This window comes from Schistocerca cancellata, chromosome 1 (assembly GCF_023864275.1).
Source record: "Schistocerca cancellata isolate TAMUIC-IGC-003103 chromosome 1, iqSchCanc2.1, whole genome shotgun sequence".
NCBI classification, from domain to species: domain Eukaryota; kingdom Metazoa; phylum Arthropoda; class Insecta; order Orthoptera; family Acrididae; genus Schistocerca; species Schistocerca cancellata.
Genome location: NC_064626.1, coordinates 519341436 through 519366820, shown reverse-complemented (window position 1 = coordinate 519366820; position 25385 = coordinate 519341436). Strand labels below are relative to the sequence as shown.

The following is a 25385-nucleotide window of genomic DNA, read 5'->3' as shown; positions in this document are numbered from 1 at the left end:
AAAATCACTCAGAAAGATGTGAAATACACAATATTCTCATTAAAAAACAAAAATTCAGCTGGATGGGATGGAATACCTTCCATGGTAAACAAGGCAGTACGCCATATTATTTCATACCCACTGATTATTATAGTAAACCAGTCCTTTGAACATGGGTCTTTACCAGATGTTCTAAAATATGCAGAGATTAACCCATTATTTAAAAAGGGATCACCAGATGATATGGGAAACTACTGGCGTATCCCTCTCCTTCCTGTTTTTCCTAAACTATTTCAAAAACTTTTGGCAAAACAACTAGAAAATTTCCTTACCATAAATGACATTACCTGTAAAAATCAGTTTGGTTTTCAAAGAGGAAAAAGAACCATAAATTCCATCAGAGAATTTACAGAAAAAATAAGCACATCACTAGTCCCAGGTACAAAAGTCCCAGGAATATTCTGTGATCCAACAAAAGACTTTGACTCAGTAAAGCACTCATAATTACTTCACAAACTGAAGAGCTAGACAGAAAGGAAACAAAGAGTTATCTTAACATCAAATTCAGTTAACTACCACTCCGAATGGAAAACAATTTCCCAAGGAGTTCTACAGGGTTCAGTACTGGGTCCTTAGCTTTTCTTGCTGTATATAAATGATTTACCATTAAATATTGATGCTCATTCAGTCTTGTTCGCAGATGACACCTCAGTCCTGATAGAAAAGATTCCAGGTAATAGACAAAATGTTTTGGGGAAACTGGAATCCTGGTTCCATAAGAATGGACTAAAGCTCAATATCACTAAGACTCAGATAATTCAATTTGTCCTGTACAAATAGCCCATAATAATCAAGTGATGACAGAAGTGAGCCATATGAAATTCTTTGGCCTAAACCTTGATAAAAGTTTAAACTGGAAGACACATATAGACTTCCTGGCAAACAAATTAAATTCTCTAGCTTTTGCAATGTTTATTTTATCTGGTACCACTCATATGGACACAAGAAAGACAGTCTACAGTTATTTAGAATCTGTTATTCGGTATGGGATAATTTTCTGGGGAAACTCTACAAGCAGTACAAGGCTGCTAATTCTTCAACAGAAAATCATTAGAAACGTGTGTGCTGCCCACAAAAATGAGTTGTGTCACCCATTCTTCAAGAAATTAAAAATTGTAACAATTACTTCATTGTACATTTTTGAAATTTTGATTTTTGTATATAATAATCAACATAATCTTGAAAAGTTCAGTTTTAAGCATAGCTATGGTACTTGTCACAAGGAAAACTTCAAATTTCTTTCGCATCACTTAAAGCTTTATGCTCAGACACCACTGTACATGGGGCTAAAAATATATAACAAATTAAAAGGAAGAAACGTATTAACAATGGACCTTAGTTTGCTGAAAAGTTTACTCCAAAATATTTTAATAGAGAAATGCTACTACACCATTGAAGAATTCATGGAAGACAGTCTGACACCTTGAACAATAAAAATCTGTAGCTAATATTGCAGTGTTGTCTGTTTACAACAAAGGAAATTAGTAAACCGTTTCTTTATAGTAAATATTGTAGTGTTGTATTTATTGGCATTATTCTTAAAATAGTGTAAAAAGAATTTCTATAAATCATTACACATTATATTTTTGCTAAACCTGATATACGACACATCATATGATCTGTACAATGTATGTAATGAGACTAATAAATCACATTTCACGTACAGCATGCAACTCACTTTCTTGACTGAGCATCTCTCCATCTGAGTTCACCTCTTTATTATTTGTATCCTTATTTGCTTTGTTTTAGTTGTCATCTTCTTGTGTTGTAGCTCTTCTGCTTTCTTGTTGTGTAAGTGTCCTTGTTAGGTGTACTATTGTGTCTTCTTCTCTCTCTGTTGCTGTTTTTGGTAGTCTTTATGCAGGTTTTAATTACTTTGGGTGGATAGGACACTAAATATAATGGTATGTATAACACATAATTATTTTAACATGCATGATAGTCCATGTATAAATGTCGTCTCAGGTGAAATGGTCAATATTCAGAGATATGACAGGAATGATCACTTGAAGCAAAAGTCTAAATATGGGCTTATGCTCTATTCCAAATGGTTTCTGAAATGGAACATATCTAAATTTACTTTTGTATGATTTCTTGAATAATACAAAATCATCAACCTCTAGCAAAAATTTGTCACAGCATAAAATTAAACTATATTAAATTTCCTTTAAAAAGGTCCTGTTTATTTTTTTCTCAAGGACTTACAGGTTGTATGAAGAGAGCGAGAGAATATGCAAAATCTTGCACAACATGCATTCACTGAGGTGTAGGCAAGCCAGTTTGCAGTGGTTTCCGACTTCAGGGCCATGTGTCCTGTATCGAAGTGTTCGTCTCGAATTCATCTATTCTACCATGAACTGTTGTAAACAATGACAATGTACATGTCCACATGAAGCTTTTTGCTTCAAATGATGGCTTCTGCCATATCCCTGAATATTGACCATTCATCTTGGGGCAACCTGTATATCATGTTTAATTTTTTATTAATTCATTTAACCTGAACAGATTAATGCCTTCAGGAGTCCTCTTGCATCACACTAGAGTTTTCTATGTAATTATTAAACTTATTAAAATCACAGTTACTTAAAAAATCACAATATTTTTAATATGATCTCTCTTCTTATTTTCTCTGCATGTATTATACATTTGCCTGTTAGACCCTCTTGGTTGTAACTGTTGACCCTTCTCGGTCTTCCTAAATATCTTCTGTTCACTGGGTAATACTTACCACTAATTCTGGTAATCTGTCATCTTCCATTCTCATGACATAATCTCTCCAGTTCTTTCTGTATTATTTAATCTGTTCATTTATGTTTTTCACTCTTAAGTTCTTTTCTGATGTCTCTCCCGTCAAACAGAATGTACTGCGCTACTCTTCTTAGCAACTGGACCTCTAGTGCTTGTGTTCTGATAGGAACGAGCGTTTCTGCTGTGTTGTCCAGGCAAGAGCAGCAGTTGTTATGCAGTAGTGGGTCAACAATGAGCTTGATCATTTGGACTGTAACGCTGTCCTGTACAGTAAATGCTGAGCTGAAGGATTTTTCGACAGCACTGTCAGATCAAAAAAGAATTTTTCGTGACTGCCATCACTTACCTCCATGAAATACTAAGTCTATGTTTTGTTTACAGTTCAATGAAGGTTATAGCTACAGTCAAGAACTGGTTTAGTTAGTTGGTTGGGACAAGTTGATCAGCTGCAGCTTCTACTTTTCCAACTCTTCCCTATATCACACAAGCTTTTCCACAGAGCATCTGGTCTTTATGTTTTAGATTAAAGTATTGGCATGTCTTAGTTATCGTTTCTCTCAGATTGACTGACCGGTTGCCTGCTGCTTGCAATTAATTTTATTTTCAAGGATAGGAAGTCATTTGTAAGTTCAATGTGCAGTGTACCCGAGATTCATGAACTGTTTTAGTTCTTCCATTAGCCATGGTGCAGGTTTCCCTTAATGTTTCCAGTCTTTGGGGGAGCATATTTATTGTGTAATAGTGTTATTTTGGTAATAAATCCATGGAGCTGGTCTTTCATGTTCACCAATGGTGCGGAAGTTGTCTCCCAAATTATCTCTTGTGCCTCCGCTGCAAGTTCAGGTACACTGATTCACTTAAAGTCTCTGTATATTGGCACAGTTTATTCCTTGAATATTTTAGAGAGTAAGTCATGAATACGATGTTGTGAGCTGATATTCTAGATATGAATTTCTTTGCTTGGGGATTTCGTGACAAATATATGTATGGGGGCCCAACTATAGGCTGCATTATGGGTAGGTGCAAGCTGAAATACTGTTTCACTTGAAGAAAAAACTACACACTTGAATTTCACAGTAAAGCGGCAGAATATTTATGTTAGTATTCCAAGCATTATTTGTCGAATCGAAGTTTGAAAGGTCAGTTTTGAACTATGCTAACCCGCCTACCGAGGATGCACACTAGGCAAATTTTCTTACGGGATTTGATATTTACGAACATATATCTGACTTATTTGTCTTCGTTACTAATGGATGTGAGTAGCATGGGCAGTAATAAGCCAAAACATTGGTATGCCACTACTCCATCTGCTCATCTTTTACTTCTGTGGTGTCTTAGGACATTCGAATCTATATTTAGGGAACTGGAGAGCATGCTTTGTTTGAGCCAGGTGTCCATGTTTGTTAAAAGAGACACATGGATGTCGACATTCTGAAATATATGGCGGAGTTCGTCGAAATGAGTTGAAAGTGAGGGCCAACTATATTCTACAGTAACAACACAGACACACTGGTAGAACTAGTGGCTGAATAAGTAGACACGTGCACAGCACGTAAAGCACAGGTTGTCTTCTCTTGTTCATATGCTATGTAGTCCAAATTTGGAATACACATTATTCAAAATTTTTGCTTTTCAGCAGTGAAATCCTCGCATATTATCAGGCTTGTATTTACGAGTTTACTCACTATGACTGTTTCAGATTTATTCATATATGATACAAACTTTATGATTGTAGGGCTAGGTTTTGCAGATCACAACATTCTACATTCTACTCTGTAACTTCTGATTATAGAATGTGCTGCATGTATATTTGTTCTCACTTTCAGCTTTTGCAATTTAAAATGGCTATGTTAAAAGTAAGTATTTTAATTTTACCAGTGTACTTTTCAGTGCTGCACAACAATATGTCATCCACATTGCCTTTGCCTAGAAGAATTGTGAGCGATGTTTGGTATCATTTTACCAGAATCGAAGAAAAAGGAAAATACCACTACTTCAGCAGATAATTGCCATAGCTTCTGGATCATCATCAAACCTGAAGAGATATCTAAAAGTGAAACATCCTACAGTACCTCTGGAACAATGTGGGTCAGGAAGCTGATCAAGATCACTATCAATCGATGCAGATTTTTTTTTTTTTTTTTTTTTTTTTTTTTAAAGACTAACTTAAACAGAAACAAGACGTCCCAGACAGAGGGACCTCTAACTACAAAATGTTGCACAGATTTACTTTAAATAAAGATCCCATAATTTTTTGCTTCCCTATTTTAGGTGGAAAATCGATCACCTTAAACTTAAAAGGTACAGACTGGAAGACAATGCAACATGCTTTAAGGTTTTTGAAAGTTTTCGATGAAGTAGCCAAAGAAGTGTTCCTATAGAAAACAGTCTCACTTTTAAAAATGAAAATCTTGCTAAGATTAGTGGAACAGCAACTAAAATCTTTTAAAGACAAAAAACAGAATATCCTCAAGAAATAGTCATTGGCTGATAATTTACTTAAAGGATTATCAAAGTGGTTTGGGGTTATCTCCAGCAACAAACTGATTAATCAGGCAACGTTACTGCATCCACAATTCAAAGGCAAGAATTTTCAGACGACAAACATTTCAGGACTTCTACTGAAGTGTATTGGAGAAATGAAAGTGTTCGTTTTTCAACAAGAAAAAACAGAGCTCATTTCTCAACCAGTTACCAATGTGATATATGAAACTTCATCAATCTGGGAGGAGTTCAATGAAACCATTAGTCAGCTTCAAGTAAGTCAGGACCCGTAAAAGGCAGAAATTGTTGAACTGGACAAATATTTAGTTGAGGGATATTTGCCTAGAAATAGCAATCCCTTAAACTGGTGGGAAACAAGCAAATTGCTGTGGGCTGTGCTGTATCAGCTGGTTGTAAGAGTATTATGTATCATAACAACATCAGTGACCCATGAAAGATATATTTTCAAGAGCAGGACAAGACGACGCACGCCTCCGGTTGCCGCTGCACTCATCGCCGGCGACAGCAGCAATGAGACTTTGCCTTCCTTCCGCTCGTAGCGTTCAAGGTCGTTATAGGTGATATGCACTCTTGGGTTCGCCGAACTCGCAATATGTTACTACCTGGTGGTCATATTTTGTTTATAAATGACAATACTGATTAATTTTTTCCCTAATAGGAACGTATATGGTAATACTGACTGTAAATGATGACTGCAGACACACTTCAATTACAGCTGTTATAATTTTTTTCCAATAAAAGTATCAAAATACAACAAGAATCAGTCTTCATTTTCAAAATTTTTCTACTTGATAAAAAATATTTAGGATTTTAGCGTAATATTTACAATTTTCATAGAAGACAAAATTTAAAACTTCTGTATCTGAAAATTACTAGGGACTTAACACAAAAGTATTATTATGTGCTTTCAAAATAGGACCAAATCAGATAAAAATACAGTTTAGCATCTGAAGCAAAAAGGCAATGTACCTTCCTTTTACTTATTTTTGTGAGTGAATGGTGAATGCTGTCATGAAACAGAGCTAATTCACTTCAGTGAGTGACCAGTTCTGATCTGATCTTTGGAAAAGAAAAAAAAAAAAGAGAGAGAGAGAGAGAGAACAGTTTTTCTCATCTCTATTTGTCTCCGCAGTGAGTGACAATTTCTTTCAAACTCCCCCTCCCCTGCTACTCCAGTTCTTTAGCCTTTTTAAGAACACCCCAGATAGAAAAATCCAGAGGACTGAGGTCAGGTAAAGTACAAGGCTTGCTCGCTCTGTCTATCTTGGACCTTACTGGCAAGATATCTGTTGTCTTATGTCAGCAGCAAAATGTGTTGCTGCCCCGTCATGCACATACTCACTTTTCCAAACATGAGCCATGCTTGAAATTTGAGCTCAAGTAGATGGGAACTTAGTTGAAAAGTTTACATTTCCCATATATTTCTACTAATTAGGCTAATGTTTCACACTGAAGTTAGTGGTGGATCATCACAATCACACATTCACAATTGTCTCATAAGTCAGATGTTTATGGGGGTTTTTACTGGAATGTTTTAACTGCTGTTATTGCATACTTCTACCCATCTCAATTTTTGTTATTACTTATGATGCACCCTGTATACAGGGTTATTACAAATGATTGAAGCGATTTCACAGCTCTACAATAACTTTATTATTTGAGATATTTTCACAATGCTTTGCACACACATACAAAAACTCAAAAAGTTTTTTTAGGCATTCGCAAATGTTCGATATGTGCCCCTTTAGTGATTCGGCAGACATCAAGCCGATAATCAAGTTCCTCCCACACTCGGCGCAGCATGTCCCCATCAATGAGTTCGAAAGCATCGATGATGCGAGCTCGCAGTTCTGGCACGTTTCTTGGTAGAGGAGGTTTAAACACTGAATCTTTCACATAACCCCACAGAAAGAAATCGCATGGGGTTAAGTCGGGAGAGCGTGGAGGCCATGACATGAATTGCTGATCATGATCTCCACCATGACCGATCCATCAGTTTTCCAATCTCCTGTTTAAGAAATGCCGAACATCATGATGGAAGCGCGGTGGAGCACCATCCTGTTGAAAGAAGAAGTCGGCGCTGTCGGTCTCCAGTTGTGGCATGAGCCAATTTTCCAGCATGTCCAGATACACGTGTCCAGTAACGTTTTTTTCGCTGAAGAAAAAGGGGCCGTAAACTTTAAACCGTGAGATTGCACAAAACACGTTAACTTTTGGTGAATTGCAAATTTACTGCACAAATGTGTGAGGATTCTCTACCGCCCAGATTCGCACGTTGTGTCTGTTCACTTCACCATTAAGAAAAAATGTAGCTTCATCACTGAAAAAAAGTTTCGCACTGAATGCATCCTCTTCCATGAGCTGTTGCAACCGCGCCGAAAATTCAAAGCGTTTGACTTTGTCATTGGGATCGGGTGTCAGGGCTTGTAGCAATTGTAAATGGTAAGGCTTCTGCTTTAGCCTTTTCCGTAAGATTTTCCAAACCGTCGAAACTTGCCCGCACGCGTTCAACCGTTTCTTCGCTCACTGCAGGCCGATCCGTGATTTCCCCTTACAGAGGCATCCAGAAGCTTTAAACTGCGCATACCATCGCTGAATGGAGTTAGCAGTTGGTGGATCTTTGTTGAACTTCGTCCTGAAGTGTCGTTGCACTGTTATGACTGACTGATGTGAGTGCATTTCAAGCATGACATACGCTTTCTCGGCTCCTGTCGCCATTTCGTCTCACTGCGCTCTCGAGCGCTCTGATGGCAGAAACCTGAAGTGCGGCTTCAGCCGAACAAAACTTTATGAGTTTTTCTACGTATCTGTAGTGTGTCGTGACCATATGTCAATGAATGGAGCTACAGTGAATTTATGAAATCGCTTCAATCATTTGTAATAGCCCTGTATTTTGTCAACCGAAACCTCAGATTGCTCGAAACCACACAACAAAGTTACCTTAAAGGATAATGAAACTAAGGCTGCTACTGTGTGACTGCATTGGTTATTTGCAATGTTGGGAAAATCTGGATTACATGTAATATTTGCCTGAAGACTTGGTTTTTGCTGATCAGAGCTAGTGAGTCAAGAGCTACAGATACTGTGATATGAATAAATAATACGTACGTCTTTTGAAACATGGGAACAGGGAACATCACATGATTAACTGGCAGAGAGAAGGGGATTATACCATAGTTTCTTTTCCGTTCCAATGTAACCCCACACACACTTTTCCTTCTTTCAAATTACACTAAGACTGATACACTACAAAACATTAGTTGAGATCTTCTTCAAACAAATCTTATCCTGTAATATCAGTAAAACTGTAATAACATTTAAGTAGTGTTTACGGAGTGAGCAAAAAAAGAAACAGTGTGAACGATAATATAAGGTTAAGACTCATGCATCAAAAATGTTGAATCATTACATGAAAATACCATTTAAAACTATTATTCAACAGAATAAGTACTGAAAATAATGGTTACTTTTAAGATGCAAGTCACAATATCATCTAGTATTTTTTATAAAAATTACTAGCGACCCGGCCCCACTTCATGATGCAAGGAATACATTTACAATCAATGTAAATACTGTATGTGAATCATGGGTATATGTAGGTGTGAGTGATTCAGTATGTATCGGTGACTGGCTGAGGTTGTACAAAGAAGAGGAAAAATAAGAAAAATCATGCACGATCTACATGTTTAGCTCATGCTACAGCACTCCTATTGTGTAGGTTAGTACACACTGTGATGCACTGTTGGAACTTGGCACAATTCTTGTTGTAGACTCTTTCACCATGCCTCATAAAGATTTGCATCCACATCCATGTTTGATTCAAGCTGAAAACTTAGTAATCTGCTGCAATGCTGAAAGGATGTACTGTATCTAAACAAAGCAAAGTTGTTTAAGTTGCTCAAGTAATTTTTCAGAAAAACCTTTTTCTGTATCACAAATAAAAACAGCACACGTTTTGGATTTGCATGTTGCTTTTGCTGTGCACTTGTTCGCAAGCGACTGCAGGAAAACTACTTGTTAAAAACATTTGATTCCTTTAAATATTTATTACGATATTTCAAAGTCTGAAGATTTCACAGTAAATTGACAGAACAAAATGTGATTTTTACGTTGAGGGAAATATATATTAGCAGTCTGAAATTGTTATCATATTTTGAAATGTGTCCCTCAACCATCTGTACAAGTATTTCCAAATCTTCTGTATTCATGTCCAAGAAATTTCTGAACTCCATTCAAAAAGATCATGCCTATGTTTGTATGACCTTTAAAAGGACTAAATGTTTTTCTTGCCAGGAGATTCGTTTACCAGTCTTCTGTATAATTTGAAAGTCTACAAACAAATAATATCTGAATACTTTACGGGACATGCACACTGAGTGCACTGCGTGGAACACGTACCGCCTATTTTCAGGACACAAAAGGAAGAGTCTTGTCATACACTGCTGTCGGCCAAGTAGTTCTGCCATTCACCACTAAAAGGCAATAGCATCATTTTCACATGGGGGTTGACTATTTCATCATAGTCCCGGCTGTTTGCCACAATATATTCATAAATTATACACACAAACCTTCCTCATAAAAAAGTCTACCTGTTAATACAAACCACATAAAAATCTCTACAGTAGTTCCTGAGATTAGTCTGAATATACAAAGCAAAGCGTTTAGGGAACTTCAATTTATGTATGTACAGAGAAGTTACTTTGTAATTATTGAAAGTAAAAACAAATTATCAAAAATGCGATATAACAACCAAGTTAAGATAAATGAAGAAATTTACCTGCCAAATATGCAACACTCTCTGGCATTACTTCAAATTTGTCTCTTTTATGAGGTTTTGCCACTATCCCAAGCAAACTAGTAAGAACACGTGCTGTTCGAGATACTGTCGTTGGAGTTGGATGTCTGAATCCCTTAAGGAGATGCCCCACAAGAGCAAAATGAAAATTTGCTGTAACAAGAAAACATTACCTTTTTTTACATAATGAAGTATACCAGAAAAATTATGGTTCATGGATCAGGTTCTACCAGTGTATAGCATGTACATAATAAAATTTTTCATACGAATAAAACAGAAATAATGTACATAAAAAAACTTTTAGGAACTGACTTTCCAAAGGTTAAGACACCAGAGATTGCACACACAACTGACACTTAATGTCATAAAACTGCCTTATTTTACGTTATTTCACAATATCATTTTGGAAACTGTAAGTGCACCTTCAGGTATTACAGTGTGCCAAATGACTGCATGCACTCTTTCAAGCAAAACTGTAGCTATAACGAAAGAATGAGTTAGAATACAAAAATAACATGATTCTTCTTCTTTTTTCCCCCAACTCAACAGAAATGTAGTTCTCCGCAGTTTAAAGATACAAAAACGTATTAGTACTCAGGATTTGAAATATGTCTATGAGTAATGATTAACAGAAGACACCATCTCACAAGAAAACAATTTCTTATGTTTACCAAAACATACTTCATTACAGCCAGTGTGCTTACTGCTATTCTTTCTCAAAATACAGACATGGAAAATGTGCAAGTTTGGAATCTGTTGACACAATATTTATCTCTGTTGTTACATCATAATTCTATGAATTGAATGTTAATTTACATTACATTTTGTATTTACTGTCACTGTCGGCTGTTTTTGACTGCAAGTGAACAGTGAATGCAGCATGTCATCTAGAATATCTCTGTCTGAATTTCGACTAAATATTCCAACAAAGATTTTTTCATGTGTATCAATGTGAGAACTACTGTTTCTGTGCTACTTTGATTCTGAGCTAGCTTATACTACTGACCAATTGTTTTTTTAACATATTATTAAAACTATTTTCTTATTTGCAAGCTGTAGATGGTTATTATATATTTTAACTTCATTTCGGAAAAAAAGGCACAATTTGCTAATTAAATATTGTGTTATAGTGCTGGATGAATTTCATTTACATGTTCCTGATACTTGTTTACATTACTGACTGCTTTAAATATGCTAACCTGATTTTAAGGTTCACCTCAGTTTGCTTTACTGGTTTTTAGCATGGTAAAGTGTTTGTATGTATTTGTTGTTCTAGAACACAAAATCTGAGTTGGTTGTTTTTGTTTCTTAGTAAGAAGTAAGAAAATATGTAATTTACTGACATCCACAGCTATTCAAAAGCACAGTAATAGCTATGACAAATCAAAAAAATAGCTAATAGCCAAGATAGTCTAGCTCATGTCCTTTGCAGCGACAATAACTGTCACTGATTATGCCAATAATTCCCACTTTAACCCCCCCCCCCCCCCCCACACACACACACACACAAAATATCATGAAAAGGATAGATTGCTACTTGCCATACAGAGCAGGTGTTGATTCACAGATGGGCACAATGAAAAGGTTGTTAACATTTAAGCTTTATGCCAAAAAGGCCTTCTTCAGAAATATAAAATATACGCAGACAAGCACAATGCACACACTCATGCCCACTGTCTCAGGCCACTGTGGCCCAGCTGTCGACTGCGACCGTGCCTGATGTGAGTAGCAGTCTGCGATGGGTGGTGGGGGTAAGGAGGAATCACGGGTTGGAGAAAAGAAGAGAGAGCAGGTAGGAGTGGCAGAAGGTGGTATGATGACTGTGAGAGTGTGCAGGGACGTTATAATGGATCACCCTCCTCTAACATCCCCTTTTTTTCTGTAGAAATAACCAATAGTGTGTATGCTCTCGATTCTTGTATAGGTGAACTTTCTCAGCTGCTTAACTGAATGAACTTCATATGATTTTGTATATGATATATTACATTTCAGGTTAAAATGTATAAAAAGAAATCAATTTGTTAGTACTCTGTACGTGCACTCTTCTTTTAAAAATATTTGAAATTACAAAATTTCTGGCATACCTAAAATTCAAATTATTAATTGCACAATTTAACACTAATTATTAAATTTATTTCTAGATTTATTTATAAAACAATGATATAATTTGGTAAAGATTCTTCTCCTATCAAGAAAGTTTGTAAACTCTTTTGCTTTGTAAACTCTTTGGTAATTGTGAGTACAGCAGAATGTAAGTACTAGTGGGCATGCCTCTGATGGAATCAGGTGTGTTTTTGATTAAGTTTCTAATAATGTAATTTGTGGTGTGGTAAAAATGGAGATTGTGAAGTCAGTGTGGTATAGAAGAATGGGATAAAATAAAAGATATTCATAGCAACAGGCAAATCGTCATCAGTTATTTTGTCTTAAGGAACCTGTTAAATCATAATTACGGCCTCAAGAATGTATCCCTAGACACAATAATTACAGCCAACAACATGAAGAGTAAATCAAGATAAGTAAAGAAGTTCTTCTTTTGTACATCTTACGCCTATCGAAGCTTTCAAAATTTGTGTAAAGGCAGAGAATTTTAATAGTGATGTGTGGGAGAGTAAGATTACAATGTGGAGGGGACAGGATGGGGCTGCTAGGGGCAGTCAGGCTCTCTTCCCTTATTCCAGCATGCACATACTGACCTCACCTAATCCATTTACACCTGATGACCCCTCTCTTCACATATATCCACCCAACAACCAGTATCCCTCCAGTATAATCCTTCTATTTACTTATTTTTAATGCCAAAGTGTTTTCACATTTATTTTAGTTTGTTTTTGTATTCACTAATGGCTGTCCACCCACCAAGTTTCATCTTATTTTCCCCATACTTCATCTGTTTCATCCTTTTTGTAATTTATTTTTACATTCTTTTAGGCAGTTTTTTTTTTTTTTTCGTCTGATATGAATTCTTGCTGCTTCCACCTGCGCCATTACAGAAAAGTTTCCCTATCCCTAGCCAGAACCCACTCCCACTGTGCCTGCATTGTTGCCTAGCTCATGGGATCCTTCCAGCTGACCTGACCATCAAATTACCCACCTCCACTGCAACCTCTCCTCTCTATCTGTTCAAATTCCACAAGTCCACATCCTGCATCAACCTAATCCTGCAGTACCATATAAATTAGACCACAAATTCCTTGTAATACCTTCTCCATATGTAAAATTTTGCTGTTGTGCAATCCCAGATTCCTGCAATCCATGTCCCAGACTGAAACTTTTGCCCTCCTTGAACTACAGCAGCATGCACAACGCCACCTCAAAAAACTCACCAATCTGTTCACCATCGGCTCCCGCCTTTGACTACCACTATTCACCGCCTTTACAAAAGCCTCCGAACCTCCCTCACATCCCATCGTAGTTGATTGAGCCTGCTTCGTACACTTATTACTCGTATATTTACAATACAATCAGAAACAACTTCTCAACACCGTATACTCTTCAGGCCTGAAACAGTCTTGAACCTGTACTCCAAAATCCTCAGTACCCCATAAGTATCAATCCGTTCCAAAGGCCTTGACCCACATCTAAATTCAATTATTCTGGAGCCCCTACAGTGGAAACATTTTTTTGCCACCAACCCTACTAATCTGACTCAAACCAAAACCAATATCGAGCCTTGGCTGACTCATTTCACTCCTGCAACCAACTGTGTCCCAACCCCACTGCTCCCAAATCCCCCCCTGTTAACTTTCAAGAATTTCCTAACCTTGAACCTTACCTCACCATCATTCCCAAATTCCTCAGCATTGAAATCAACCTTACATGCACAGGAAGAACTGCAATCCACCACCTAAAAGTTAATTTTAATCTTATAATCCCACCTGCCAACAAAGGCTCCAACAAAGTGGGACCGCAGGTATACCTATTAGAGACACTTCGTCAGCTGTCACATTAGTCAACCTACAAACCCTGTCACAGTGGCCCCTTACCAGAAAACCAGTAGGATCTCCATTCGCTCCTCAAATCCTTAGGCTCATTTCAGAAACTCTCCTCCGAATATATCTCCCTCCTCACCCGTATCACTACCTGAAGTCCTACCTCCTACATGCTGTCTAAAGTCCATAAACCTAACCTCCCAGGATGCCCCATTCTGGCAGGTTACTAATGCCCCACTGAGTGAATCTCTGTTCTCATCGACCTTCACCTCCAGCCTATTACCCATAACCTAATTTCTTACATAAAAGACACTAATTCCTCCATCAACTATAGTTTCTGTTCCTTTACCTCCAGCACCCTGCTCATCACTATCGACACCACATTCCTCCGTACTAACTTCACCAATGCCCATCGGCTTGTCGCCACCTTTGCCAAAGCTTAATTTTTCCAAACCTACAACCTCCTTCCTGTTAACCATGACCAAATAATCCTTACCCACAATTGCTTCTCCTTTCAAGGCATCACTCCTGAACAAATCCACAGTACAACATTTGCCATCCACATGGCACTATCCTATGCCAACATCTTCATGAACTTCTAGAGGAGGGGAGGGGTGAGGGAACTGCCCAGAAACCCAAACCCCTCACCTGTTTCTGTTTCACTGATGACATTTTCGTCACTGACTGTGAGGGCACCCTATCCACCTTCTTCCAGAACCCAAAACCTTCTCCTTCATTTCATCCTCCTCAACCCAACAAGCTGCCTTTCTCTATGTTGACCTCTGTCTCAAGGGTGGCTTATCAGTACCTTAATCCACATCAAACTTACCAACCATCAGCAATACCTTCACTTCGACAGATGCCATCCATTCCGTATGAACACCTATGGTAAACACATCTGTAATGATGAGCAGATCCTCTCCAAATATGTCAATGATCTCACTCAAGCCTGAGAGATTGAAATTACTCTGTCAACCTTGTACAGAAACAGGTCTACATGCCATTTGTATCCAATCACCTACCACCTCCCACATACATGACATCCGTCCATAAAGGAGCCCTCCTCTTGCAACTCAGTATCACCCACAATTGAAGCAACTGCATGACATTCTCCGCTAGGGTTCCAAGTATCTCTTGTCTGAAATGAGTAATATCACAGCCGCTGTCCTCCCCCACCCCTCCCATAGTGGTATTCCACTGCTCATCAGACCTAAGCAATGCCGTTGTCCATCCATGCTCCACTCCTGGTCCCAACCCTTGCCTCACAGCTCATATCCCTGCAATAGACCTAGATGCAAGACCTGTCCCATATATCCTCTGACTACCACCTACTCTAGTCCTGTCACAAGCATCTTCTAACCCATCAAAGGCAGGGCTACTTGTGAAAGCAGTCATATGATCCACAAACTAAGCTGTAACCATGCTTTTACAAGAATATAACAACTACCAAGCTGTCTGTCCACATGAATGGCCACCAACAAACTGTGGCCAAGAGACAGCTGGACCACCCAGTTGCTGAACATGCAGCCCAATACGACGTGCTTCATTTCAGTAACTGCTTCACAACCTGCGCCATTTGGATTCCTCCTACTGACGCCAGCTTTTCTGAACTGCACAGGTGCTAACTCTCCTACAACATACTCTACATCCCTATAAGCCCTCCTGCTTCAGCCACTGCTATACCATGTCCTCCACCTACCTGTCCCCTTCCCTGTTCCCACTTCAGCACTACATGCCTTCTATTCTGCCAGCACACCCCTTCTCTATTTCTCTTCCTTCTCACCCCCCCCCCCCCCTCCCCGCCCCGGCCCAGCTCTACTTCCTGACTGCACCTAGCAGCACAGTCCTGCTCCCACTATGTTCCTGCATGCTCCCACAGGTAGTACAACATTTTCCCTCACCTCTCCCCTGCTATACCTTACGCTCTCCATCCCCACGTCCTCCTCTCCTCCTTACCCCCCCCCCCCCCCCCAACCCATTTCAGTTTACTAGTCACGTCAGATGCAGTTATAGTTCTCACTTGGGCAATAGTGGCTGAAGGCAGTGGCCATGTATGTGTGTGAGTTGTGTTTATGTGAATGTGTGTGTGTTTGGTACTTCCAAAGAAGGCCTTTTGGCCAAAAGCTTTAATGTTTAGCAGTCTTTCCATTGTGCCTGTCTGTGGCTCAATGACTCCTCTATGTGCATAGCTATACATCCTCTTCATAAGAGTGTTGTAAGTATTATTGTGTTGTACGTGATACGCCACATTTTTGTACAGAACTGTAGCTGAAATGGATAGGCTCTCAGTGGAAATACAAAACCTATTGTAATATAATATTCAGCGGACAAAAGTGCAACATAAGTCAAAGTAATAAATTTAGTACCAACAGTTTCCCAATTTGAATACTTCCCACATCTATACTTTCATAAGAAATTAAAAAAAACTGACATTTCTAAATGGTAAGAACCTTTGTGTTACTGCAGAACAGCACACCTATTATCATCCTATTCTGCATGCATAGAGGCAAAGCTGTGAAACCATAATGACTATCAGCAAAATCACTAAAATGTTATGGCTAATGAATTCTGCAATATTTTCCCATCTAATTTCAGCAATTTTTATAGACATTTAAATTTCTATAAATGCGCTCCCAACTTGTCATGCAAATTATGCCTTCTGCTTTTACTGTCGGTTGTAGAACAATAAGTACTTATATATTCCTTGCATTTTGTTTTGTGTCTTCCTTATTTATGCAACTAAAGGTGAATTAGCTGTAAGACATCCTGAAATTTGCTGAGGTATTTGTTTGATCAAACTTCAGATATTTCACTGCCATAACCATATGGCAAGTAATCATCATAATCAGCAGCAACAACAGGTGTTTGAAATATCTTTATGGATAAATTGCCCTCCAGATTTTTCCATGCATTACAAATTTCAGCTATATTCAGCCATGTTTCTGCTACAAGTTTTATAATTCCATCTACATGCTTTCTATTAGGTCATCGCTTTGAACTTTTCTTATCTCTTGAACTTTAGCAAACACACTAAACTCTTGCTAATCTAGCCCTCAGTGCCTGGTCGCTCAGTGATCTGGCCCACTTCCAGCCTCTAGTCGCTCAAGCAGAAATGGATTCTCATGTGCAACAAAGTTGTTAGTTAACTACAATGTTAAAAAATGTTATACATATTTGAAATTGCGGATTTTTTTATGTTTCAGTATCACGGCTTCAAAGGGAAACACATTATGCTACATCTCAAGCAGAAACTCAAAATTAGAAATAAGTTGAACTGAAGTTCTTTGCAGAAAGCCATTGATGCTGAGTACAATGTTGGATGAGCAATTATTTATGACGAAACTTTAACAGATGTAGAGATAATCAAAAGTGTAGAGCAAAGTTAGGATAAAACTGATCAAGAAGAAGGTACAGGAGAAGAGAACATGAAGATATTCCACACTGCTAGTGCTGAAGCTACAACATCTTCCTGGAGTACATTATACAACAATCAGAAACATGCAGTACCATTGTAATGTCTAGAAAGCCATTGCGTGAAAAGCATACTGCCATTGCATGTCATCATTGTGACAACTAAAAATTTGGAACAAGTTTCATAGTGAGTAATGCTACTGTATTTGTACACACTTAAGCACTAACTATTCTATGAAAATGAATGTATCTTTGGATTTAATACAGTATAATCACCACGTGTTTACACTAAATGTAAGATACTCCAATAATCTATAACTTCTGCTAATTTGGCACCCATATGTGCAAGGAATGGCTGGATTAGCAACAGTCTAGTGTAAGTTTCTTGAACTGTTGATCACCCACTTGCCCATTTACTTGTCCTCCCCAATTACAATCATAATTATGATTCCACGCCAGATTTTTCCTGCCAACATGTATGTCTCTATTGCTTGCTCAGCAACCCTACGCTTTTGAAAGATTTTCACAGTAAAAGTCCATCTCTCAATCCTGGAATGTTATCAGGGCATGATTGGGGGGAAGTGGAGCTGAATCACGGTTAGACAGATGCGTAAAATGAGTGAGGCAGCATTCAGTATTAATTATGGGTTGACTCTGAGCCCCTCTGTAAATATGCCAAAGGTCTCACTGAGGCCTTTACAGACCAATGTTACCCTCCAAACCTCATCCAGAAACTGACATCACACACCTTGTGACCCAGTCACACACCATTCTCCAAGTATCCACTGACCAGCCACAAAGGAGAAGCCCCTTAGTGACTCAGCACCATCTAGGATTGGAGCAACTGAATCACATTCTCTGCTAATGTGTAAATTACTTCTCATGCCAGGAAATGAGAAATATCATCCACACCCCTTCCACAGTAGTGTCCTGCTACCCATCCAACTAGCACTCTGTACTTTTCCATCCCTGCTCTTAACCCCTTACCCCACGGCTCATATCCCTTTGAAAGACCTAGATGCAATCCTGTCCCACGCATGCTATCACTACCACCTACTCCAGTCCTGTCACAAGCATTTCCTGCCCGATCGAGTGTAGGGTCCCTGTGAAAGTAGGCATACAACTACCAACTTAGCTGCAAAAACTGTGCAGCATTCTATGTGGGTGTGGCTAACAAGCTGTCTGTCTGCATAAAAGGCCACTGCCAACATGTGATCAAGAAATAGCTGTGCAACCCAGCTGTCGAGCATATTGTGCAATACAGTGTACCCAGTTTCAGTGATTGCTTTACAGCCTGTGCCACCTGGAATCTCCTCAGCTTTTCTGAACTGAACAGGTGGGAACTCTCACTGCAAAATATGCATTGTTCCTGTAACCCCTGTGGCCTCAATCTTCGCTAGTCCCTGTTGTCCACCTTACTCTAATCCTTCCGTGCTCCCATTCCAGTCCCATACATGCCTTCTATCTGTACTATACCCCTATACCCACATAGTCCTTTTCACCCCCCCCCCCCCCCCCCCAATTCCAGTACAGCCTCCTGACAGTACACCCAGCAGCTACCATATCTATCATAACTATGCACACTACCACAGGCAGCACTTTTCTCCACTCCTACCCTGTCAACCCTCCCCCTTCCTGCCTCACACATGTTCTGTACTTCTACCAGCCGCCAGCCACCCCCCCCCCCCCCACCCTGAAGCTGAGATCACTACTCATGACAGCTATAGCACACAGAGACAACTGTGGCCAAGTATGTGAGAGTTGTGCATGTATGTATTTCTTTATACACTCCTGGAAATGGAAAAAAGAACACATTGACACCGGTGTGTCAGACCCACCATACTTGCTCCGGACACTGCGAGAGGGCTGTACAAGCAATGATCACACGCACGGCACAGCGGACACACCAGGAACCGCGGTGTTGGCCGTCGAATGGCGCTAGCTGCGCAGGATTTGTGCACCGCCGCCGCCAGTGTCAGCCAGTTTGCCATGGCATACGGAGCTCCATCGCAGTCTTTAACACTGGTAGCATGCCGCAACAGCGTGGACGTGAACCGTATGTGCAGTTGACGGACTTTGAGCGAGGGCATATAGTGGGCATGCGGGAGGCCGGGTGGACATACCGCCGAATTGCTCAACACGTGGGGTGTGAGGTCTCCACAGTACATCGATGTTGTCGCCAGTGGTCGGCGGAAGGTGCACGTACCCGTCGACCTGGGACCGGACCGCGGCGATGCACGGATGCACGCCAAGACCGTAGGATCCTACGCAGTGCCGTAGGGGACCGCACCGCCACTTCCCAGCAAATTAGGGACACTGTTGCTCCTGGGGTATCGGCGAGGACCATTCGCTACCGTCTCCATGAAGCTGGGCTACGGTCCCGCACACCGTTAGGCCGTCTTCCGCTCACACCCCAACATCTTGCAGCCCGCCTCCAGTGGTGTCGCGAGAGGCGTGAATGGAGGGACGAATGGAGACGTGTCGTCTTCAGCGATGAGAGTCGCTTCTGCCTTGGTGCCAATGATGGTCGTATGCGTGTTTGGCGCCGTGCAGGTGAGCGCCACAATCAGGACTGCATACGACCGAGGCACACAGGGCCAACACCCCATCATGGTGTGGGGAGCAATCTCCTACACTGGCCGTACACCACTGGTGATCGTCGAGGGGACACTGAATAGTGCACGGTACATCCAAACCGTCATCGAACCCATCATTCTACCATTCCTAGACCGGCAAGGGAACTTGCTGTTCCAACAGGACAATGCACGTCCGCATGTATCCCGTGCCACCCAACGTGCTCTAGAAGGTGTAAGTCAACTACCCTGGCCAGCAAGATCTCCGGATCTGTCCCCCACTGAGCATGTTTGGGACTGGATGAAGCGTCGTCTCATGCGGTCTGCACGTCCAGCACGAACGCTGGTCCAACTGAGGCGCCAGGTGGAAATGGCATGGCAAGCCGTTCCACAGGACTACATCCAGCATCTCTACGATCGTCTCCATGGGAGAATAGCAGCCTGCATTGCTGCGAAAGGTGGATATACACTGTACTAGTGCCGACATTGTGCATGCTCTGTTGCCTGTGTCTATGTGCCTGTGGTTCTGTCAGTGTGATCATGTGATGTATCTGACCCCAGGAATGTGTCAATAAAGTTTCCCCTTCCTGGGACAATGAATTCACGGTGTTCTTATTTCAATTTCCAGGAGTGTATGACAAGGGACTCTATTCGATAGCTAATCCAACAGTCTACTTTTAAATATGCATGTCTGCTGCTCAATGCCTTCTCTATGTGGTGAGTGGCACTGTATTATAATTCATATTGTTATTCCATACAGGAATTTCCATTGCTGAAAAATATTTCTGGCCACTTTCACTCCTCTGTTTTCTTCTTTTCCTCTCCATCCAATCATTGTGTTTGTAGCAGAATCCAACACAAAATATCATCAACTGTTTCTATAACATCACTGCTAATCTGTATTGTTATCTTTCTGATGTGTTGACATTAGATTTGTAGATTTACCAAAACTGATTCTTAGGCCCGCTTCCCAACTAAATGTATTCCATTCATTGTTGACGTTTATGTGTATTAAAGCCAAACAATATAATGACATCAGAGAAATGGAGATGGTTAATATGAACTCTTTCTTCTTTTTTCCAGATTAGGGACTTGAAAATATGTTATAGATATGCTGAGAATAGTTATGGTGGTAAGGAATCTTGTTGCCTGACTCTTCTTTCAGTTTATCAGTTACTGAATTTATCCAATTACAATGTTAAGCGGTCTCTAGATGTGAAATAAGTGAAACCCCGCTTTTATGCTTTTCAAGGGACTTCAGAGAAATGGTGTAAAACACAGGAAAATGTAAAATGTAGGAAATAATGTTTTAAGCTATAAATGTTACATCTAAGATACCCCCATGCATTTTATATATGATATATGTACATAACAGGCATTAAAAGACTTGTCAGGGACTTGTTTATTATCTAATGAAGGTTTATTATCAAATAAAAACCGCTAATGTAACGGGAACTGACAACTGTCTGGGAAGCTGGAACGTTTGACTCAATTTCATATGTCACAGTCAATGTTTCTGTAAGCCTGCAGGTGTCATTCATTATTTAAGTAATAAAATACTGCACTATTTTATGTATTTTTTCATGCTTAGCACGACACGTTTAGAGAATTTTTTCTTGTTGTCAAGTGCAAATATGTAAATAAGTATTTTGTGTGGTGTCTGAATATATGTTATTCTGTGTCTCTTGCACTGTAATCGTCTTTTTGAGGTTATCTGGTACTGTGCCTCATCAGTTATGTAGAAAACCACACACACACACACACACACACACACACACACAAACTATCACTCACGTTGTTTGTGTAACATCACAAAAAATACATACATATTGCACTTAACAACGAGGATAAATTCTTGAAACATGTTTTGCTCAGCATGAATAAAATACGTGTGTTTACATTAAAAACATCTGAGCAACGCAAAGTGAATGATACTGTAAACTAGTGCTCCAAGTGGCCTTACTCCGAAACACACTAAATATTGTTTGACCAATGTGTCATGATGATCACAAAAATGATGAAACTGCATTTGCACAGTAGAGACAGTTTGGAAATGGTTGTGACTGGTCATGATATCTTCATTCGAACGAACCTAGTTACTCCCATCAGCCACCGAGAAAAGTAGAGCTTGGCAGCAGCGGGAGATATGGCATGAACTGTTCCAACTTTTACACATTTACTGGTTCAAATCCACTGAGTACAGTGCACTGGTGTCAAGAAACTTAACCACATAACATTTGTAAACACTACCGGATGGCCAACATCATGCCAGTGTCATCCTTTTCTCCACAAACATTTTTTTTTGTAATGCATAAATCACAGGAAAATCATAAATATGTTGACACAAAATCAGGTGCAAATAACCATTGTGGGCATAGGGGACCAATAAAAAATGTCGTAAGCGGTGGGAAAACATTAATTCAGGGAACGTAAAAGCGGGGTTATACTGTTTTACTGTGCACATTGATACAGGTAACGGTGCCAGTCCTGCAGCAAGCAGCCAATGCTGCCTTCCTCTCACGCTCCTCCAGTCGTAATGTAGGGCAATGTTTGCCTCCTGGCATTCCCGACAACCACCACAGAAATCGCCAACTTATTGTGGACCAACAAAACTGCTGCTGAGGTCCCCATTATTACATTATGTAATCGATTAAGTAAAGATTTTATATACCAGAGTAGCACTTCTGCCAGTTTAGCAAAACAAAATGTCTTTTGGATAAATCTTTAATGTGGTGTATCACTGAAACTGCATATTTTCGTAATATTCAAGTGTAAATATGAAAACATTCAACTACGGCACTTGTTAGCTACATGAGCAATGACATCAAGGTAGTGGCTGCCTGTTTTGCTTTTATCAGTCGGTTGCAGAACAAGACACTTGATCTCATCAGCTAATCATATCACAGAACATTATGCATGCAACAAGATTAAAATAATGATGGTTAATGTCTCATATTGAAGGTATTTTAAATCTCTCTCTCTCTGCAACTACAAAAAATGTGTATTTTGTTACCAAATATGTTTTGTTTTATTGAAACAAAACATTATAAATGGTGCTCGCTTTCCAGATCAAAAAAGCAGTTTGTTACAAAAAATGTTGATTTTACTTATGGTATTTTATGTCTGATTTTTGCTCACATCAGGAAATGGCACCTGCTTGCATGTTTTCAAGGTATTCCTTCATTAGCCACTGCTGATTTCAGCCTAAATCCACACTGCTTTCCAGAACTATGCACTTCCTGATGTAAAATGCAACACAATGCAGTACCACAAAGCAATTTGGGAGTAGACGCATTCCCTAGTTTGAAGGTAGGCTGGCATCAACAGTGCCAAAGAAAGGAATACGCCTAAAGCATGCAAGCAAATAGTGTTTCCTGATGTGAGTGAAAATCGGACATAAAATACTGATCTGGAAAGCAAGTCACATTTACATATCTTCCATTACAGACCACTGATGATGTTTTATTCCAATAAAACATGTTTGCTGGCAAAATATGCATTTTCTTATAGATGGATTTAAAATACCTTCAGTATTTACACAGTAACTATGGACAATATGGCCACACAAATTAAGTTAATGTATAAAATTAATATATAAACAGTACTATGCCTCCACAAATTGTGGTTACACAGGACACTAATAACACAGCTCACAAGCAGCAATGACATATTCTTGCTTGTCAAAAATATTTGGCTGTTTATTTCCGAATATGTCACAATTTCGATTGCTTATGTGGGGCCCTTAAAATTGCCTCTGTCCTACAGCACTGCTGGTTTTCAATATTGGCTACGATGTTAATCTGAAGTTGTACGATTTCTGCCAATTCAGCTGTAGGAAGCTTACGTGACAACTTATTTTTCACTCAGTATCCTTATACTGTCAGTGGTGTAAGACTTGTAAATTGTAGGAATTGATAATGGAGGCAAATTACAGCCATGACTCAGCTGAGAAACACTGATATGAAATTTTCAAACAACTTATGGGAATTCAGCCAGGTAATATTAACAGCGACCACTGATGTTTCGGCGGGGTGTGCTCCTGCTGTTAACATTACCTGGCTGAATTGCCGTAAGTTGTTTGAAAATTGTATATGCCAGGAGAAACTCAGGTCTCACTAATCTAAAAGTTTGCAGTTCCCAAATGGTTCACACAGACTATGTGACACTCATTTTAAATTAATAGCGATTCATGAAGCAGAGGCCACAAAAAATTGTGTAGCAGGAAGAAAATTTGGTGTCACCAAAGTGAATAGCCATAGGTGGTGTCAGATAAAGAATAAATTAAAGAATGTCAGTTTTGCACACTAGACTTTCAGGAGACCAAAGCAGAGAAGACTTCATGATTTGGAGCAGCAGGTTGTTCAGTGCATGAAAGAGAAACGCTATGAACGTGTTCCAATTAGTCAACAATTATTCAAGTGATGTCACTGATAATAAAGAACAATTTTTCAACTGCGTGCATTGTGGAATTCAAAGCAAGTACTAGCTGGTATGTGAGGATAACAAAGAGAAATGGCTTACATTATGATGCAAAATTTCACTATCTCAGTGACTTCCCATGGTGTACGACAAAAAACTATTGCATATCAGTGTCATATAATCAATCTTAGCAAATGGCTTGACTATTTGCTATGTCATATGCACATCGTTGATTAAACATCTGCTTATTTTGATATCATGTCAAATGTTACTGTTGATGAGAAGGACAATAAAAGTGTTCCTATATAAGGACCTCTGGCAATGAAAAGTCCAGAATAATGGCAATGCTGAGTTGGCTAGCAGATGGAAGGAAGCTCTTCCCAATGTGATTCTTTGCAAGAAAATGATAATGAACGAAAAATGGTGTGCATTGCTTATCTTTAGATGCCGAAAAGGGATGGATGACAAATGATCTGATGCTAGATTGCTTGCAGGTTATTTGGAATAGAATACAAGGCTCTTTGCTTAACAGAAGTAAAATGTTGGTGCTGAATTATTTTGGGGACACCTCACCGAGGAAGTTCAGGATTTGATAGCAAAGAACAATGTAGACCTGGTAATAATTCCTGGCGACATGACCTCACAACTTAAATTAATGGATGTTGAGAATTGATCTTTCAAGGTCCACCTGCAACAGATTTACAGCGAGTGGCTTCTTCTAGGAGATCGTGCTCTCACTCCAAGGGGGAAGTTAAAGGACCCTCGGTATCCATACTGGACCAGTGGATCCTTTCTGTCTGGGGCAGAATCTCAAGTGAATCTATTACGAAAAATTACTGCATATCATATGCTATGGATGCCTCAGAAGATGACATACTATGGGAAGAGTGTCAGGAAGGAAGAAATGACAGTAGGCTTATGAATGAAGATTGTGTTATAGTGATGAAGGTAATGGAACATATC

General features: G+C 39.4%; 1 protein-coding gene across 2 annotated transcripts in view; it reads right to left on the bottom strand.

Moving 5' to 3' along the window:
• The window catches only part of LOC126178807 (neurofibromin), a 474179-nt gene that overhangs the window by 111481 nt on the left and 337313 nt on the right, over nucleotides 1-25385 (bottom strand). For both annotated transcript variants that reach the window (XM_049924560.1, XM_049924561.1), the window contains one exon: nucleotides 10070-10240. In XM_049924560.1, coding sequence (XP_049780517.1) covers nucleotides 10070-10240 — 171 coding nt within the window. The remainder of the gene's footprint in view (nucleotides 1-10069; nucleotides 10241-25385) is intronic.